General features: G+C 33.0%; 1 protein-coding gene across 1 annotated transcript in view; it reads left to right on the forward strand.

Moving 5' to 3' along the window:
• Positions 1-19,910, forward strand: part of LOC132739113 (ATP-binding cassette sub-family C member 9-like) — a 57,999-nt gene that overhangs the window by 11,784 nt on the left and 26,305 nt on the right. The window contains exons 7-18 of the mRNA XM_060726765.1: positions 471-605; positions 1,337-1,499; positions 2,090-2,130; positions 3,373-3,633; positions 4,392-4,566; positions 6,849-6,869; positions 13,824-14,015; positions 15,466-15,571; positions 15,949-16,044; positions 16,514-16,598; positions 17,956-18,036; positions 18,373-18,510. Coding sequence (XP_060582748.1) covers positions 471-605; positions 1,337-1,499; positions 2,090-2,130; positions 3,373-3,633; positions 4,392-4,566; positions 6,849-6,869; positions 13,824-14,015; positions 15,466-15,571; positions 15,949-16,044; positions 16,514-16,598; positions 17,956-18,036; positions 18,373-18,510 — 1,494 coding nt within the window. The remainder of the gene's footprint in view (positions 1-470; positions 606-1,336; positions 1,500-2,089; positions 2,131-3,372; positions 3,634-4,391; positions 4,567-6,848; positions 6,870-13,823; positions 14,016-15,465; positions 15,572-15,948; positions 16,045-16,513; positions 16,599-17,955; positions 18,037-18,372; positions 18,511-19,910) is intronic.

Genomic DNA, 19,910 nt, shown 5'->3' on the forward strand with positions numbered 1-19,910 from the left:
AAATATTCAATATTGCTCCCCAGTGGTTTCTGTACAGATATTTAAATATTCAATATTGCATACAGGTATGTAAATATTCAATATTGCATACAGGTATGTAAATATTCAATATTGCACACAGTTATGTAAATATTAGATATTGCAACCCAAGTGGTTTCTGTACAGTTATGTAAAATTTCAATATTGCAACCTGAGTAATTTCTGTACAGGTATGTAAAAATGAATGAATCTTATGTTTATAATGAAAATTATATGTTTGTACTAGAGATTAATACTCAGTTTTTTCAGAGAAATAAAAGGATAATTACTGGAAAGGTAAGTAAAATAATTCAAGGCCTTTGTATTTATAAAATTTATTTCCTAATCATAGTCATTGAATATAACATTAAAAAATATTTCTTTGAAATACATGTATAATGTTAAAGTTAAAACTAGATTTGAGATTATGATGTTTATTTCATATATTACAGGTTGCCCTGGCAATGTTACTGATGTACTTTAAGTTAGGTGTGAGTGCTGTGATAGGTGGTTTACTCATCGTATTGTCAGCCCCAGCTCAGGTGTATGTTGGAAGAGGAATGTCATCTACACAGAAAAAAGTCATGGTAAATTTTATAGTTTTCCAGCCTTATAAGGCACATTGGGTTCAAAATCTACCAGGAATGATAAATTATTGAAGAAAGCCAGCTGGTGCAAGATTAATGTTGCTAACCATGTACCTGTTTATGAAATAAACCGTAGACTAAGATTGGCAAAAAAGTGTTATTTAAAGCTAGAATTGCATTATAATGTAAGTAGAATGCTGTATTATGAAAATAAAGCTTTTATCTAATTAGAAACAATGTAAGTGCTGATGGTGTTGTGAGGAAACAGGGTTGTTACCTCAATAGCCGCATAATCCCTGCCTCCTCACAGCTGTGGGTTCAAATCCCAACAGGGACTTTGGATTCTTTCTTGTGAGGAAGCTATCCAGCTAGCTTACAGAGCGTCGGTGGTTCTACTCAAGTGCCTGTTCATGCCTGAAATAATGCACGGAAGGCCACCTGAGGTTTTCCTCCACCAGTAAAGCTGGAACGTCCCCAAATGACCTATACTGTGTCAGTGTGATGTAAAACCCAAGCAAACAAACAAACAAACCATCCCTGCCTTGAGAGATAGACATTTTCACTACCAGGCCACATTTATTAATTATGTAATACAACTTGTGTTTAAAAATGTTAGAATTAACTTAATAATTAACTTAATTTGCTTTACAAATTACAAAAGTTAAAAATAAGTGATTTTTAAAAAAAATATTTACTGCAACTGAATAATGTATATTTTGTAATATTTACAGCAACGAGCAGATGTACGTGTGAAGCGCTGTAATGAAATGATTCAAGGTATGAAGGTGATCAAACTGCTAGCGTGGGAATCATTTATTGCCAAGGGAATTAATGAAGCTAGGAAGATAGAGTTAAAGCACCTGCTCAAGAATGCGGTCTTCAGAGCCATGTTTAGTAAGATAATTTACCTATTCTTTCTGATCAATTAACAAACTGATATAGTTATCAGGGTTTTCATTATTAACAGATTGGCGATTCATATCATCGGTTGAAATACTGTTCTAAATTGGTTCTATTATTTTCAGCCTGTAGATTAAGATATTCCCCCTCCACCCTTGGCCAAATCGCCTGTTTTCGTTTGCACATCTGTTGCCTCAGATAAAAATGAAAACCATGAGTTATACATGTAATTAATGATTATGCATAAAACATCACAAGTGAAATTCAGAATGTGTAATATTTGGTGTCAAGTTGATTAGATTTTAAGTGATTTTCATAGTGATAAATTGAAGTGATAGGAAATGCTTAAGTTTATGTTGTTGTTGAATTTTGATATAATGGATGTTGATGGTCATAACTCTGATTCCTGCACCTTGATTAGATAATGCATGGGGGTAGGTAGGTGTGTCTTTCTCCTTGAGTTAAAGGTGGCTTAAAAACCACACATATTACATATATTGTGATAAAAGTGAGAGTTTGCTTGATAGTAACAGAGATAGTAGTCTAACTTTCAAAAAAAACCTTTATTTTTTTCTCCATTTTAGCATTTATTGGCACTGCTGTACCTGCTATAGCAACTCTATTGGTAAGTTTTTATGTAAAATAATCAGTGTTATAACACTGAATTGTCTAATTTAACAAAAATCAGTGTTGTTACATTGTGAATTGTAATACAGTCGACTCTGGTTATAATGAACTCAATGGGACATTAAAATATCGTTTTTAATATTCGAAGTTCGCTAAAAGCGAAGTAGCGATAACTGTCTGACTTGTTAAGATGGGGAAATTTGCCGTAAAAAAGCCATACTCTTCACTGGTTACCTGTGTAAGTGGTATTTTACTACAGCGGTTATTTAATGGTTATTTAATGCAGGGCATTTTATTGAGCAATACATTATGTACATGGTACATAAATTAATTCATGTATTGTTAATGAAGTTCTTACCATTTGTTTTCTTTTGCTATTTATTTATTCTCGTTTGGTTAATATTGCAAACACAAAAAGTCGATTAATTGGCAATTATCAGGCATTTACATCAATCAACTGAGGGTGTGAAATACAAATTTTCCGTAACAAGTAGGAAATTATGTTGTGAGAACATTTTATCAAAATCTTTATTCCCTAAAGCCATAACTAAACTGTGCAATCATTCGATTGTTTAATTAGCAGATAGTGTTATTCGTGTACTGATCCTAAAATGTAATTGATCGCATCCCGATATTTCAATTATAACAGTTTGTTATAACCGAGGAAATTTAAATGTTTTCCGTCATTTGGGGCCTAGAAAAATGGTTCGTTATAGCCGAAAATTCGCTATATTTGGGAGTACGTATTAAGCGATGTGATTTAATATAAATTAAGAAGGAATCTGCCGGGGATATCAGATTTATATCGCTATTAATGATAATTTGTTATAAGCGAGTTCTTTATAAGTGGAGTCGACTGTATAGCGCTGTATTGATGTTGAATTTATTGATGCATTTATACAAACATTTGTTGGTAGTAGAGCAATCAATTTAGCCATCATTGGAAATATTTCTGTTTGTAGTTACACTAACTACACGTTTGTTTTCTTTTGATGAAACCTAGGCTTTACAGGCTTGAATCTAAAAGCAATTGTTGCAACAGTTTTAAACTGTAATAGATAATAGATTCAGTGCCTTAATAGCTAATGTGCTGGTATTTTTAGGAGCATGACACTTTTCATGTATATGCTAAGTCCTATCGTGTAACATTGTCTGTTCATAACATTTTTGTTTCCTGAAAGGTCAAACAACCCTGTGTGGTGGATAGTTGCTTTAATTCATTAATATATTTTCCTTGCAGACATTTGTGCTATATCCGTACATAGAGAAAGAGCCACTGACAGCAGGGAAAGCTTTGTCTACCCTCGCGCTGTTTAATATTCTCTATGTACCCCTCGTCCTATTTTCTGTGATGACATCCACGTTGATCATGGCTAACGTAAGCGCTAAGAGACTTATGCCCTACTTCCTGGCACCGGAGGTGGAGGGACTGCAGGGTTTTAGTGATACAATTAAGACAGGCACAGAGAGTTTACCGGAGGATTTGACGGGAGATCCAGAGGTTTGTGTTTAAAGTTGAATACAATCAGGTCATTAAACAAATACAAAGTAAAATCTGAACAAGTGGTCACACCTGCACAATAGCCTATTTGTATACAACAGTCAGCTGAAGTCTGCCTGTGTATTTTCCTTTAAATGCATTGTGTATAACTCAAGTATTTAAACAAAAACATTAATACATGTAGATGGTTTGATGAATTAGTTGTCAATTTCTACAAACTTGCATTAAACGAGCCTAGGAAAGGTTATTATGCAAGGTTTATAGTTCAATATGTAGACCATCAGATTTGTAATCCAACGGTAACTGGTTTGATCCTAGAACAAAGTGAAATATCTTCTTGACTTTGAATCTGATGTTCAATTGTCTCACATTGTCAGAAAACACATTGTCAGAAAACATATGAGATGTGTAGTAGATCAGTTGCGGAGAAATTTGTTATTTTTTGTCAAGGAAATTAAGTTAGGTGAACTGACAGCCAAGATATGACCAAAAACTGTGTTAAAATCTACATAGAAACCACAGAAACAGCAAACTTGTGGCAAGCTTAAAATAAAGCATAAACATGACATCCAATTAAACTGCTTAACATAAAAGTTTTTTGTCACTTTCATTTAAACAAGCTACAAAATTATATCATTTTTTGCTCTTAATAACAGTTACTGATTTAATATAAATGAGTTGTCTCAAACTTTTTATGGATGGTCACTAGTGTCAAAATACAAACAGCACACCACACACAATCTATTCCTCTATTTTAGCATATACAATTGCATTTACTGTCCGCTGAAGACAAACATGATGGTCTAAGTACAAGTATGTGCAGTTTGGCTAGTCACCACTCACACGCTCCTGGTGCTTTCTCAGCAAGACACTCGAGACAAAATAGCAGCTCTTCCCTACTGGAGTACAATACAGAACATTTGGTAAATCCAGGTAACTCTTACAGTTTTAAAAAATTCAATTTTATTCTAGTAGAGTTGTCAGACTTTATCAGTTTGGTATATAAAGAAGCTTTTTTATTATTTGTAAAGGTTTTGATTTATAATGCACACTCAATTATCTAAATCTAATTACATGAAGGGTTGGCTATAGCTTTCTAATAAAAACATATGAGCTGCGTCAAGACAAAACCAACATAATGGGTTTGCGACCAGCATGGATCCAGACCAGCCTGATCAGGATCCATGCTGTTCGCTATCAGTTTCTCTACTTGCTATAGGGTTTGTAAGCGAACAACATGGATCCTGATCATACTGCCCGGATGCTGGTCGCAAACGCATTACGTTGGTTTGTCATGACGCGGCTCATAGGTTGATAATCTTAACATTTATACGTAGGTTTAAAATAGCATGAGACGTAAATGCACACCATTTTGATTTCACTGAAATAACAAAAGCAAGTTCCAAAGCCAGGTTTCATGATTGACTTAGCAGTCAGTGTGTGAACTGTGATAATGATCAACCTATGCCCCCCCCCCAGTTATAGAGCTAGCCCAGCCAGATCAGGTTACTTTTGTGTCAGTAGTTTGATGTTGATATCTCTTAACAAAGGAAAGTTTGATGGTCAGAATTGGTCAGAAGTCTTGTTATAGGTTAACCCTAAAGAAGGAAGAAATTATGATTTAAGTGTATAAAGCTATATGTTCAGAACTGTTCAATATTTAGTGGAGAAGAATAGCTCAGTTGGTAGAGCCTTAGAATGGTATTCCGAGGGTCCCCGGTTCGAGTCCTGGTCAGGTTGCACATTTTTCTCACCCTGTGACACTTACCTCTGCAAAAATTATATTGTTTAAATTTTCAAAAAGAATTCTTGAAAATGTGCCTGTTTGAAAAAAATATGTTAGTACATGTATATTTCCTCATAAGCAATGGTCAGATTTGAATATCCATCTGAGGGGACCTGCCCATAAGCGTACTCCCGAGGGACGGGATATTTCCATTAGTCAACAGTTTAGAGACTGGTTTGTTAACTGTATGAACATTTAGACTGGTCTTGCTCTATAATGGTTTAGATTTCTCATTATTATTTTAGGCACTCAAATGTAAAATAGATTATATGTATGTATTTTAGGCTGTCCACTGAGATAACCTACCACCATATTTTGATATCATATTATACTAGTCTTATCAATTAGTCCTCAAAATGCATAGTTGATAAAAGCACTTTTTTGCACATAACACCATGTTTTAACTAAAACTGAAGGAATAGATCACATAGAAATCACTTAGTTAGGTGTTTGTTCAGATGTAGATGTTTCAGTTTATATTATTTTAAAAATAGAAATAGGAAAGAAGATTTCAATTTGTAGTCCCAGTTATTTTAATGCACTGGTCAGAAGTGTTGTTGTTTCTACTGTACAGAGTGAAATACTTAACTTGCTAGTTTCAAATCACTTACGTATCGTTGCCCTAGGTTAAGATTGAGACAGGGGCTTAAAATACTTCACTGTAAAAAAAACTATACAGTGAGCTCCCAAAGAATGGTTCTCCCTTCAAGGAGCTACAGTTGTTAATATGACGATCCTTTTGAGCTACTAGTACTAAATTGTTTAATTTGTATCTTTATAAATCTAACTATTACTTAACTTTGAATCAATGTGTTGCCACATCTTAAAATATGATAATTGAAAAAAGAAAAGTTGAAAAAGAAAGAGCAGTAAAGCTATCCTTCTCACATGAGTGTCAGCATAACACAGGAACTATAAGTTGTGTGTTTAACTTTGTGTATTACACCATGCCTCATCAACCCATAAAGATATTTGAGCCGCGTAACGACAAAACCAACATAATGGGTTTGCAACCAGCATGGATCCAGACCAGCCTGTGCATCCTCGCAGTCTGATCAAGATCCATGCTGTTCACTATCAGTTTCTGTACTTGTATTAGGGTTGGTAAGCGAACAGCATGGATCCTGATCTTGATCCATGCTGGTCGCAAACACACTATGTAGGTTTTGTCATGACACGGCTCATCTTTTTTCAGTCTTGCTATGAAAGTACCTGTATTTGCTTTAAGGTTTCAATGAACCGGGAAAGATTGATTATTTGTTTGAACACAAAAATTTCAAAAATTTAAATATCAGAAAAATAAATAATATTAAACAGAAGTATTATATGTTATGTTTTAAAATGTTTTTTTGTTTGCTTTTATGTTTTGTAGAATAGTTAATGTATGTTTGTGATGTTGAAATTGTGTAAACAATGTGTTTAATTCTAGGGTTTCCACGACGACACTCCGGTAAGCGCGAGAGTGAGGTTTTCTACTTTTTACTCTCTCACTCTAGCTTTTGTAGCATGCCCATTAACATTTTTCTAAATATTTCAAGAATGCATTTTATCAAGGCCTTTATGAAGGAAAATTTAAAATATTTTTTTTTTACAGAAATCCTTATTTATAAAGTTTTAGTTTACCTTTTTCCTTATAAAGTGTTAGTTTACCTTTTTCCTTATGGTAAAACATAAAAAATACTGACTATATGAAGTTAAATGAAAAAAGAAAAGACCATCTCAGCTAGCTTTTCTTTACCTGTTATTACTTTCTAAGGTACCTTTGGCTGTAAGTGCTACCCTAAGCTTTAGAAGCAATACTGCTAGCTTAACTTATGACAAAGTTTTCCACACAAGTGTCTGACTGATAACCTTTCCTAACACCATAGAGTTGTCTTAACTTGTAAAATATATAGCCAAAATAAGGAAAAGGTTATATAAACAAAATAATTTGGAATTTAAGTTTGCATAATGGAAATGTCCTGCTTTGATTTAGAAAAAGGTCTACAGTAAGTTTTGGGGGTATATCGATATCAAAATGATCAAATTAAACAGCAAATATAGAGCATGGTTCTGCATAATTGACCTTTGACCTTGACAAGTTAATATAGTCTTTCACATTCATTCACATTCAGGGAGCTAAACTGGTTAATTGATGTCGTGATGAATTTAGGTCAAGGTCAGGAATGGTAAAATATACATTTTTACACTTTTGTTTACATAGTCTTAATATACATGTATATTGACTGTTGTCCCTTATATAAGGAACATGCCTTTAGGTAGTCCTCTTACTTTGGTTTCAGAAATAGGTCACTGGGGTCAAGGGCACTGTTGATTAAAATAGGTTTTTTACACTTTGATCAATACAGGCTTATTTAATTGATCAATTTCATATTTGGTAGGAACATACATTGGATGGTCCTTTAAACTTGGAGCTATGGGTCACTGGGCTCAAGGTCACCAATGCTTAAAATAAAACATAACTGTCATATTCTCATTTAATTAACGTTAGAGTGAATATATTGACAAACTTTTAAGTTTGGGAAGCATCTATCACCTTAAGTGATATATATTGTTTCTTAAGTTAACATGTGAAGAAACATTGAACATCTTAACAAGTTTTAACAATATAAATGTGATTTTATACTCCTATAGTGCAAACCTTACCCTATGAATTATATATCAGTTAATTTATAAGCTTACACCAGACATGGCCAGAGAGGTGTTATTGTTGGACATTATAACAGACAATAGTTACAAATATACCTCCATGGAAAATTATTCACCCTTTTCTTACAAACATTATCCCCCTGCTTGCTTTGGACCTGTGATATTGTAGTCGTAGACATAGTTTTGTTGTTTATTGTGGGTATTCGATATACTCATTGGAAATTTTTTTTGAGGCATCCATGGTTGAGTTGTTAATGTCGTTGACTTTAAACCACTTACACCTCACTGCTGCGGGTGTTTGTATTCTTTAATGAGAGGAAGCTATCCAGCTAACATAGGGAACATTGGTGGTTCTTTTAAGGTTCATGTTCATGCCTAAAAATAATACACAAAGGGGCACCTGAGGTCTTCCTTCACAAGTGAAGCTTGAAATTGCCATATGACCTTTACTATTTGGTCCATTTTCTGACATAATCTGTAAGTGGGAGCAATATATGTTTAAATTGAATGTGATTTTTTGTTATCTCTGTGTATATATTCGTATATGTTTATTGATAGTTGCCATCCATTTTCCATTTGGGCAACTCCTGCAGGAAGAAAAAGTAAGTCAATTTATGTTCTGTAGGACTATACAGGACAGCTGACAGAGACCTGTTGTATTGAGGCATATTTTGACAAGAATTGGGTCATTGCAAGGTCAAAGTCAGTCCAAGGTCAAAAATATCTTTGTGTTAAGCACTCCTGGTTTCCTTATATTCTAATATATTGACTCCTAAAGTTTGTGTCTTTGCGATCTATAGATTTCTATCAGCTAAAATTAAAAAAATAATGTTGTTAAGATCACTGTAATCTGTCAGGCAAGAAAAATTGCTTTACCAGCACAGAGGTGTCATAATGGGAGGCATGTGTGCGTGTGTGTGTGTTATTTTACGCTCATCTGACAAATATTGCCAGTGTGAGCTAACAGGATCGCAAGCAGTCTGTCATGCATCATACATATACAAAATCCTGTTTATGTATTTCATTTATTTCCTTTAACAATTTAACATCTTTGTCACACTGCACTTTTAACCTTGACATAACTTGGGATATTTCAAAGATAAAGTCCTATAATAGTTGTCGAAATTATTTCTTGCTTACAAGTAGCTTAAACTGTGGTTGCTATGGTAACAATAAACAAGTATTTCCTCTGAGTAGAGCCTCCAGTTATTGATCAAGATGTTTGCTTTGAAGGGAAGTGCCTGTAAAAATTATTTTTCCCATAATGTTAAGGTCACCAAGGTGAAATTCCATTTGGTTTGAAGGTAATTGAAGATATTTCTCCCATTTAACAAATTTCAAGGTCACCAAGACTGAACAAATTCCGTTTGGTTTGAAGGTAAATGAAAAAAGATACTTCTCCCATTATGCCAATGTCAAGTTCATCAAGGCTAAACAGATTCCATTTTATTCATGAAGTAATGCTCACTCATGCATAAGAAAAAAAGTAGTTCCTGATATCATCCAGGTGAGAGTTTAAGAGAGCCATCAATGAGCTCCTCTTGTTTAACATGGTGTTTTTTGATGTGTTTGTACTGTTTTTGTGCCAAATTGTGTGTCTATAGTGTGTTACATGGTCAAGCGCAAGTCCTTAAGCAAATCGTCCTACATTTGTTGTAACCTAGCAACATATTTTATAAATGTATATGAATGGTACCAAGTATTAGAATTAATTTTTATATATTTGTTGTCACTTAGAAACAGTTATTTCCCCAATATATAAATTGTATCGAAAATTAGCGAGAGAAAAATCTATACAATGTGCATTTTTGTTTTAACCTAGCAACAGTTTTATTTTCCAATAAACAAATGTATGAATGGTACTATTACTTAGAATTTAGAATTACAATGTACTTCAATGTGTACAAAGTATATTTTTGTTGTAACTTAGCAACAGTTTTTTTAAAATATGTATGAATGATACCAAGAAGTAGTAATTTACATATTTTTGTCACGATTATTTTGTACAAGTGCATTTATTATATAAATTATCAATGTTGTGATATAAGAGATTGCTATCTATTTACATATGTATTATTTTTCAGTGTATTTTTTTCATCTGTTTGAATATTGTGATATTTAAAACAGACGTAAGTTTTAATCACCAGATAAAAGTTAAGCATGGCATCTTAACTGTGTACAATAATCAGTGCATTTGGGAAAAGTGTCAACAACAAATGTGAACGAGTGTATTTTTGAAGAAAAAAAACAACAACAAAAAAAACATAAAAGATCTATTAACTATATGTTAAATTTATAACTGGAAAATAATCAAATTTAAACAGAAATTTGATACACATAAGATGCAATGCTGTTATGTAAACAATTATCATTCAGAATGCATTATTATCTTGCCAGCCACATAAACCTACCGAGGGTCTTTACAGGAATCACTTTGTCACATCAGTCTGTCTTATAATTCAGTGTCCACTCTATTAGTCCTTTACCTGGAATGGAATGATTTTTGTGTTGCCTACAACAGAGTGGCAACATAAAGGAATAACTTCTTTGTCGTCCATCCGTCTGTGCTAACATTTGGATACATAGATGCCTTCAGGAATAATACTGGTCACTGAACTTTTTCTTTGATCACACTCATTTCTAAATCCCCTACTTGGCTATGTTTGCTCTTATGGGGCTAAAAGAATGATAGGGAGAACAATAGAATAGCCACCTACATGTATCTATCTTAATGTTAGTACATCCTTCAAAGTCTGTCCGTCTGTCTGGATAACTCGAAAACTACTGGTGCAATTTATTCCAAACTTTTCAGGAATGATCAGTAACAAGTCTAGTTGTACATATCTTCTAGTTTTTTTTTGTGGCCATTTTTTTGTTATTTCTAATTACTAATGCAATTTAAGCGAAACTTTACAGGATTGATCGATACCTCAAGTACTTGTGCATATTTAATGGGTTTTCCAGTTGAATGATCCTTGTCTGAGTTATGACCCTTGATTAAAAAAGGTGTTTTGAACAAGACAATGTTGCAGCACTCATACCCAACCATGTCCTTGCTCAAGATCAAGGACAGACTTGAAGGTCAAATGTCAGACAATTACTGTGACACTATAAATCCTTTACCTTGTTAGATTTTCTTCGAACTTGGCCTAAAATGTTCACCTCAACGAGATGATGAGCAGAACCAGTGTTGCTGCTGTGTCTGGCTGAAGGTCAGATCCCCCCTTGAAGGCCATATGTCGAACAATTTCGTGTCCACACTATAAATCCTTTACCCTTGAAAGATTTTATTCAAACTTGGCCTTAAATGTTAACCTCAACATGATATGCTGCTGCTGTGCCAGGCTAAAAGTGAAGGTCACCCTTGAAGGTTATATTTTATGTCCACACTATGAATTCTACACTCTATGACTTACTTCAGTCTTTGCTAAAATGTTTATCTTATATATAAATGACAATTGGACCTCCATAAATTGTCTGTCCGTGAGATGATGGGGGTATTGGTCACTTCTGTGACAGTTGTATCGGTCTTGAGTAAAGATAATAATTTCTTGTAAATTTTACACAGCTGTCCTGTACAATATCACTTAGTATGTTAATCAGATTAAACATATTGTATTCCCTCTGCATTTTTCTTTAACTATTAACAGTACATTTTTAGCCTGTCTATTTGTAGAATAGGGAGAGCTGTTGTACTCACCCACGTGTTGATGTCTTACTTTAGTTAAGTTTTTGCTTGCAAGTAAGTTTCTCTAAAACTACTGAAGGGAATGGGTTGAAACTCCACGTACTTATTTGATAGCATAATAGGAGGTCGCTATCCAAGGCCCTTAGTTCTAACATGAATTGTGATAGAATTATGGCCCTTTTAAATTAGGAAAATTCTACATTATCCATTCTTGTTTTACTTTAAAACAGGAAATTGTCGAGCATGCTGTCATATTGACAGCTCTTTTCATATTTCGTCACTATTATTGTTTTTCAAAAGTTTAAGCATAAAGAATTTCTCATGGAGATTTTCATCTTTTCCTTTGGGTTAATTAACACCTCTTATGGTTGATTAACACCTCTTCATTATCTTTCCTGCTAATTTAATAATATAGTGACCATATCCAATCTTGACTATCCACACACAACAAAACAAAACAATTAGGAGTGCTAGAATAATACAAATTTTACTAATGTGAAACCATCTTATAGAATCTATGTAGTAATTGAAATTGAAAGGAAATAATTTTTTGTGATTTTTTTTTTTCTTTTTTTTTTTTATCGATTTTTTTGTCTTAATGTACATTACTTGTGTCATTAACTAAATATTGTGCTTTATTACTTTTTTTATAATTTGAAAATTTTTGGATTATTGTGATCTAATATATTTTTTATAATTTGAATTTTTTTTGTGAAAAGAAATATTTAGATTTTTGTTTATTAGCAGCAAAACATTTTCATCACAGAAGTACAGTAACTGACTTTGAACCAACCACTTGCCCCTCACCCCTGTGAGTCTGAATCCTGCCTGGGATTTTGGGATTATTTCATGACATTGTGTTGAAGCTTACAGAATGTTGACGATAAAAAATCTACTCCAGTTGCTCCTGTAGTATTTGATAATAAACAATAAACAGAGGGGCACTTTATGGTTTCCTGCACCAGTAAAGTTAGAAAATCCCCATATATGACCTTAACAGTGCACATGAAAAAGAAAAAACACCACAAAAAAAGCATTTATCTTTTGAAAGTTTTAGTCATCATGAAGAATCACTGTTCACATTAAAAGCATCATCTAGGTAAATTGTTATTCAGGGGTGATTGAATTGCCTTGTTTTGTTGAATTTAGACTCCCAGTTATTTCAAGATAAAAATGATAAAAATAACAAGCTTACAGTATTATAAGAGATTGTAATGGAGACACAGTCTGTTCGAACTACTTGTTGCATAGAAAAGTAATTATTACCAAAAGCAATGTAATGTTGAACCATGAGTTAATCAGATATTACTTAAATTTCCAATTATTTATTATCGTAACCATGATAGCACCTTTGCACATAATGCCTGCTTTTATACAATAAACAGATTTATTCATTTTATTTTAACTTCTTTATGAAACATATTAATATATGTATAAAATGTATGGGGTAAGAATAACTTTAAAAATCTTATAATATTATCTGGTGCAAAATTTTGGCTTAAATTTTGCCATTTTGATGTTTTATTTTTATGTTAAAACACAACATGCTTTTGTACATTTCCTGTAGTTCAATTAAAAAACAAGAAGAAAAAAACGAGAAAAAAAAATGTATACCAATGCATTATTTTATTATTTTTTCAATATTGTGTATTTTACCATGTTTTTTCATTTTATTTTACTATATTCATTTCAACTAATTATACATGTCTGTAAACCGTAACAAAATAAAGAAATAACATTTAAAAACAAAAAAAAAGAGATAATTTCAATTAAAAAGAAAATGAAAAAATCAAAATCATTTTTTTTTTTTAAAGAAATTATGATAGATAAATAAATTATACACCTATTGTTGATATGAATTTTTGACAGAGGACTTATTAGATTAAATAATTATTGACAGCATAATCATTTTCACCTTGCTCATCATGCTTTAATGTCTTTAAGAAACAAACACATTTGTCTATTTAATATACCCGGTTAACTATAATTACTTAATAGTTATTTGATAGGAAACATTAAATGATTTTGGACTCCTGTAATAAAAAATTAAAATTTTTTATATTTTAGCGATCACATTATCAGCCGTGGGTGATCATCATCATCACCATCACCGCCGGCGACAGATGAGCGGGGTGTCTATAGAAGAGCTTCAGGAGTGTGATCCCCAGTATGCTGTAGAGGTGTCCGGTGGGGCATTTTCCTGGGATCTGGAAACAAAAGAGTTAGCCCTGAAAAACATTGATCTTCAAATACCAAGTGGTACGTTTTGTTTTACATTTTAGAATAAAACAAGATTGATATTTTTTATGCCCCCGCCATGTAATGGCCGGGGCATATAGTGTTACCCTGTTCCGTCATTCCGTCCTTCCGTCATTCTGTCATTCCGTCATCATCAGTTTCCGTTCATTATCTTAAGAACGGTTGCACATATTCAACTCAAATTTGACATATGGATATGTCATGAGAAAATACAGGTCAAGTTCGAATTTGGTCATGGTTCGATGATTTTTGGCAGAGTAATGCCCCTTTTACTTTGAAAATAATATGAAATTTCAGTTTCCTTTCATTATCTCCCCAACGGTACAACACATTCAACTCAAACTTGACATATGGATATGTCATGAGAAAATACAGGTCAAGTTCGAATTTGGTCATGGTTCGATGATTTTTGGCAGAGTTATGCCCCTTTTACTTTGAAAATAATATAAAATTTTCAGTTTCCGTTCATTATCTCCCCAACCGTACAACACATTCAACTCAAACTTGACATATGGATACGTCAAAGGAATGCGCAGGTTAAGTTCGAATTTAGTCATGGTTCAATGATTTTTGGCAGAGTTATGCCCCTTTCACTTTGAAAATAATATGAAATTTACAGTTTCTGTTCATTATCTACCCAACAGTGTTACATTATTCAACTTAAATTTGACATATGGATATGTCAAAGGAATGGGCAGGTCAAGTTGGAATATGGTCATGGTTTGATGATTTTTTGGCAGAGTTATGTCCCTTTCACTTTGAAAATAATATAGATACATCTTAGGAATAAGCAGTTTAAGTTTGAATTTGGTTGTAGTTCAATGATTTAAGACAAACTTATCTTTCCTGAATGTTGGAAAAATTTTGAACTTTCAGTTTCAGCACTCTTACTTTTAGCCATTATTTTGGCTACAAATATGCAATATGCTATTTTTAAAAGGTTTAGACTGAATAGTTTCAATGCCTTGAACATTTTATGAAAATGGTTTGTGTTAACATTGAAAAGTTTTAAGGGCTTTAAACTTAAAATGAAAAAAATAATTAATGCACCATCTGAAATTTTGGCTGCATGCGGGGGCATCCGTGGCATGATGACACATTTCTAGTTTTATTATCATTATTAGGTAAATAAGGCAATATGATTTCAGTTATAATATATTAATTTTTAAATGGTTTATAGATATATAAGCAACACTGAAAGTATTTTCAGTTTTAAACCATTCATATTACCTCATCTGGCTTTGTTATAACATGGAACCTGCTGGATTGTATAAGGGATTGCCCAGCTTTCAATTTGGAACAGTCCTAAGTTTCAGGGAAAATGTATAAACCCCCGCCCCCCCTATATGGGGAAGGTAAAAATGGATTGTGAAATTGATTAGCCAATATTAAATATTAAAGTGCCAGTACATGTAAACGTATTATGATGTATTTGACTGATATATTTCAGGGAAGTTAATTATGGTGGTCGGTACTGTTGGCAGTGGTAAATCATCACTATTATCAGCTTTATTAGGAGAGATGTTGACAGTGACAGGCAAAGTTCAGTGGTGCAGGTAAAATTATATATATTATTATTATTATTATGATTTTGGAAAAATATCAATGTTTTCACTGAGATTTATGGGGAGATCGTTGATAAATGTAACTATTTTTTAGGGAGATGATGAAAAATAAAAAATTTAAGTTTATTTGATAACATTTTCTTGTTTTAACATGTTGCTTTTACTGATGCTTAGTTAATGATTACACGAGATAAAATCACCATTTTAAACTGGCTTTCATCTGACCTCTCACAAACATCACGGGAACATTTTTGATAATTGGAAACTACATCCTTTATGAACACTTTTGTCTAGATTTAACTTTAATTCTTTTCATGTGAAGAAGTGAAAATTTATCCTTAAAGTTTGAAATATATATTTTTTTTCAGGAACGCCAGTATTGCTTATGTTTCACAGAAACCATGGTTACTAAACAAGACATTGAAAGAGAATATTCTCTTTGGAAACTCATACTCATGGAAGAGGTGAACATTTGATTTCATTTGTCAAGTATTGGAGTAACATATTCATATTGGAGTAACATATTCATATTTATCTCTTCTTTTGTAAGCAACTAAATATCCTGGTTATTTAGCATTCAAATAATTGAGAAAATTGAATATATGACACAAAAAATCTCAAAAATTGTAGCAAATTGTTAATAGAAAATTTAAAACCAAAAGAGAAAAGGAAGAAAAAGCAGATAAGTTAATTGCAGTCAAACTAGAATTTTCAAGATTTGTTTTTCCTTTCTTTAATATATATCATTGTTGTAAATAGAAAATTTATATGAAATTTATTGAAAAATTAATCTGCATGTATAATATACATGCTAAGAACTAACAGGAGAGGGATACGTCAATTCCTAGAATTGTTTAATATCAAAAAATTTAAAAAAAGGTTTAAATGAGAGTGTATGGTTTTGAGATGTGATACTAGGGTTTTATATTACAGATTTCAGAAAGTGATAGAGGCATGTGCATTACAGCCTGATATAGACAGTCTTCCTGCCGGTGATGCTACAGAAATTGGTGAAAAGGTAAAACACACACATTCATATGTTATGATCTACAGTAAACCGTTTCAGCTTTTGTTTATGTAATGAATCTTAGGAAAAGAAGCAGTTAAAAGTGTTTTAATGCCCCCGCCAAGTAATGGCCGGGGCATATAGTGTTACCCTGTTCCGTCCTTCTGTCATTCCTTCATTCTGTCATTCCGTCATCATCAGTTTCCGTTCATTATTTTAGTATCGGTTGCACACATTCAACTCAAATTTGACATATGGACATTTCATGGGAAAATACAGGTCAAGTGCCAATTTGGTCATGGTTCAATGATTTTTGGCAGAGTTATGCCCCTTTCACATTGAAAATAAAATGAAATTTACAGTTTCTGTTCATTATCTACCAAACAGTGTTACATATTCAACTCAAATTTGACATATGGATATGTCAAAGGAATGGGCAGGTTGGAATTTGTTCATGGTGATATCCCTTTCACTTTGGAAATAAAACAGATACATCTTAGGAATAAACAGTTTAAGTTTGAATTTGGTCGTGGTTCAATGATTTTGGACAAACTTATCTTTCTTGAATGTTGGAAAAATTTTGAACTTTCAGTTTCAGCACTCATACTTTTGTGGAAATGTATGTAGCCATTATTTTGGCTACAAATATGAAATATGCTATTTTCAAAAGGTCAAGACTGAATAATTTCAGTGCCTTGAACATTGTAGGAAAATGGTTTGTGTTAACATTGAAAAGTTTTAAGGGCTTTGAACTGCAAATGAAAAAAATAATTTGTGCAAACAAATTTGGAACTAAATATTATAACATCTGAAATTTTGGCTGCATGCGGGGGCATCCATGGCATGATGACACATTTCTAGTTTTTATGTAGAAATTAATATAAAATGTGACAGATTATATAGTAAATCTGTATGGCTGAGTAAGATTGTTTTAATTGAAGTTTACGTAGTAAACGCGGTTTATGCAAGATCTAAATTAATTCTACTTTCGATTTGATGTTTACATTGTCGGTACTTGACCTATATCCGGTTTCTAATACCACGTGACTAAATTCAGCTCCTTTATCAACAAAGTAGGACCCGCATCAGCAGCAATATGTATGCAGCCTCGGGATTAGGCTCGTAAGCCAATACCAAGAAAGAAGGAGGCATACTGGCTCGGACTACACCAGACTTAATGGTTTTAACATGTATTATGTCTTATTTCCAGTTTTAGTCATATTTATCATATAATCATTCATTTGGTCTGATGTTTCTTAGCCAGTTATGCCAAAATTAAAGATTTATAAGTCTATCACTTGTTTCGTGGTTTTAATTTGATTGGGTATAAATTGGATTTTAATTGATTTGTAATTTGATATATTTTCAGGGTATAAATCTAAGTGGTGGTCAGAAACAGCGAATCAGTATTGCTAGAGCTTTATATTCTACTGCTGATATTATAATCATGGTATGTTATACTCAATATTTGTTTGTACTGTGTACAGTGACAGAATACTTAAAGGTTGCCTTATAGTGAATAATATATGAATTGAAATTGGTCAATAGTATCATAGTTTTACTAGACATTTAATGAACATATTACCTTGTCATATTTTCATTGTATGAGCTCTTCGTCACTACATTTCGGCTTATATTGGCAAATCGTTTCAACTTACATTTAAAAAGGGAGAAAAAAAATTAGCTTAATGTTTTTCTTAACATGTTAATAGTAGTATTAATTGGATTATAAAACTTGTGAACTAAACGTATGTCAAGTGATATCCGATATTCTATTTCATTTCAGGATGATCCATTATCTGCCCTTGACGCCCACGTGGGTCGTCACGTGTTTGATGACGTGGTCATGAAGAAGTTGATGAGGAGAAAGAAAACCGTTATACTAGTCACACATCAACTTCAATACCTTAACTATGCACATAGTGTAAGTCTGTTTATCACATAAATCATATAGTGTTAGTCAGTTTATCACATAAATCATATAGTGTAAGTCAGTTTATCACTTAAATCATATAGTGTAAGTCAGTTTATCATATAAATCATATAGTGTAAGTCAGTTTATCACATAAATCATATAGTGTCAGTCAGTTTATCACAAATCATATAGTGTAAGTCAGTTTATCACATAAATCATAAAGTGTAAATCTGTTTATTTAATAATTCGGGCGCAGGAGTGTAATCAATCCATTTTATAAAAACGATATTACGCAAGTATAATAACACGTTGACTTGACATCATTTGCATTATATATGTAACTTTAAAGGCCCTGTAAGAGAAGGTGATATCCTGGAGTCCAGAAGTTTACGATAGGGTGAATGCTGTTAGTGTTACTCTATAGGTGGTCAATAAAAACCGTCTCTTTCGGACATTAAACTTCATTTTTATGGACAAGGCGGCGACTATATGCTCCCCCGAAATTTTTTCGGGGAGCATATAGTCGCCGCCTCGTCCGTCCCTCCGTCCGTCCGTCCGGCTGTCCGCACTACCGAATAGGGATAGGGGGCCATATAACTGTAAACAGAACAAAAGAGAACAATAGAAATCATTCTGTAACAATAGAGTAAGGGGCCATTGGCCCTTTATTAAACAATAGAAAATAACAAAAGAAATGGCCCTTTATTCCATTTCGGCCGGACGTCTGTCCGTCCGTCCGTCCCCTTTTCTTGTCCGGGACATAACTCTAAATGTATAATAGGTATCAACATGAAACTTTGTAGGTAGATAGATCTCATTGAGTAGGTGTGCAGTGTACAAGAATGGTAACTCTGCCTTGCTTAAGTTTTGAATTATCCCCCTTTGTTTATTTTTACACTTTGAACTTGTCCGGGACATAACTCTAAATGTATAAGAGGTATCAACATGAAACTTTGTAGGTAGATAGATCTTATTGAGTACGTTTGAAGTGCACTAAAAATGTAACTCTGCCTTGCCTAATTTTTGAATTATCCCCCTTTGTTTATTTTACACTTTGAACTTTGTCTGGGACATAACTCTAAAACTATAAGTGGTATCAACATGAAATTTTGTAGGTAGAAAGATTTCATAGAGAAGGTGTGCAGTGCACAAGAACCGTAACTCTGACTTGCCTAATTTTTGAATTTTTCCCCTTTGTTTATTTTGACACTTTGAACTTTGTCCAAGACATAACTGTAAAACTATAAGAGGTATCAACATGAAACTTTGTAGGTAGATAGATCTCATTGAGTAGGTGTGCAGTGCACAAGAACCATAACCCGTTTTGCCAAATTTTTTAATTATCCCCCTTTGTTTATTTTCACACTTATAACTTTGTCAGGGACATAACTCTAAAAGTATAAGAGGTA

This window comes from Ruditapes philippinarum, unplaced genomic scaffold, assembly GCF_026571515.1.
Source record: "Ruditapes philippinarum isolate M1 unplaced genomic scaffold, ASM2657151v2 ctg1016_1_1_1_1, whole genome shotgun sequence".
In the NCBI taxonomy this organism is placed as follows: Eukaryota; Metazoa; Mollusca; class Bivalvia; order Venerida; family Veneridae; genus Ruditapes; species Ruditapes philippinarum.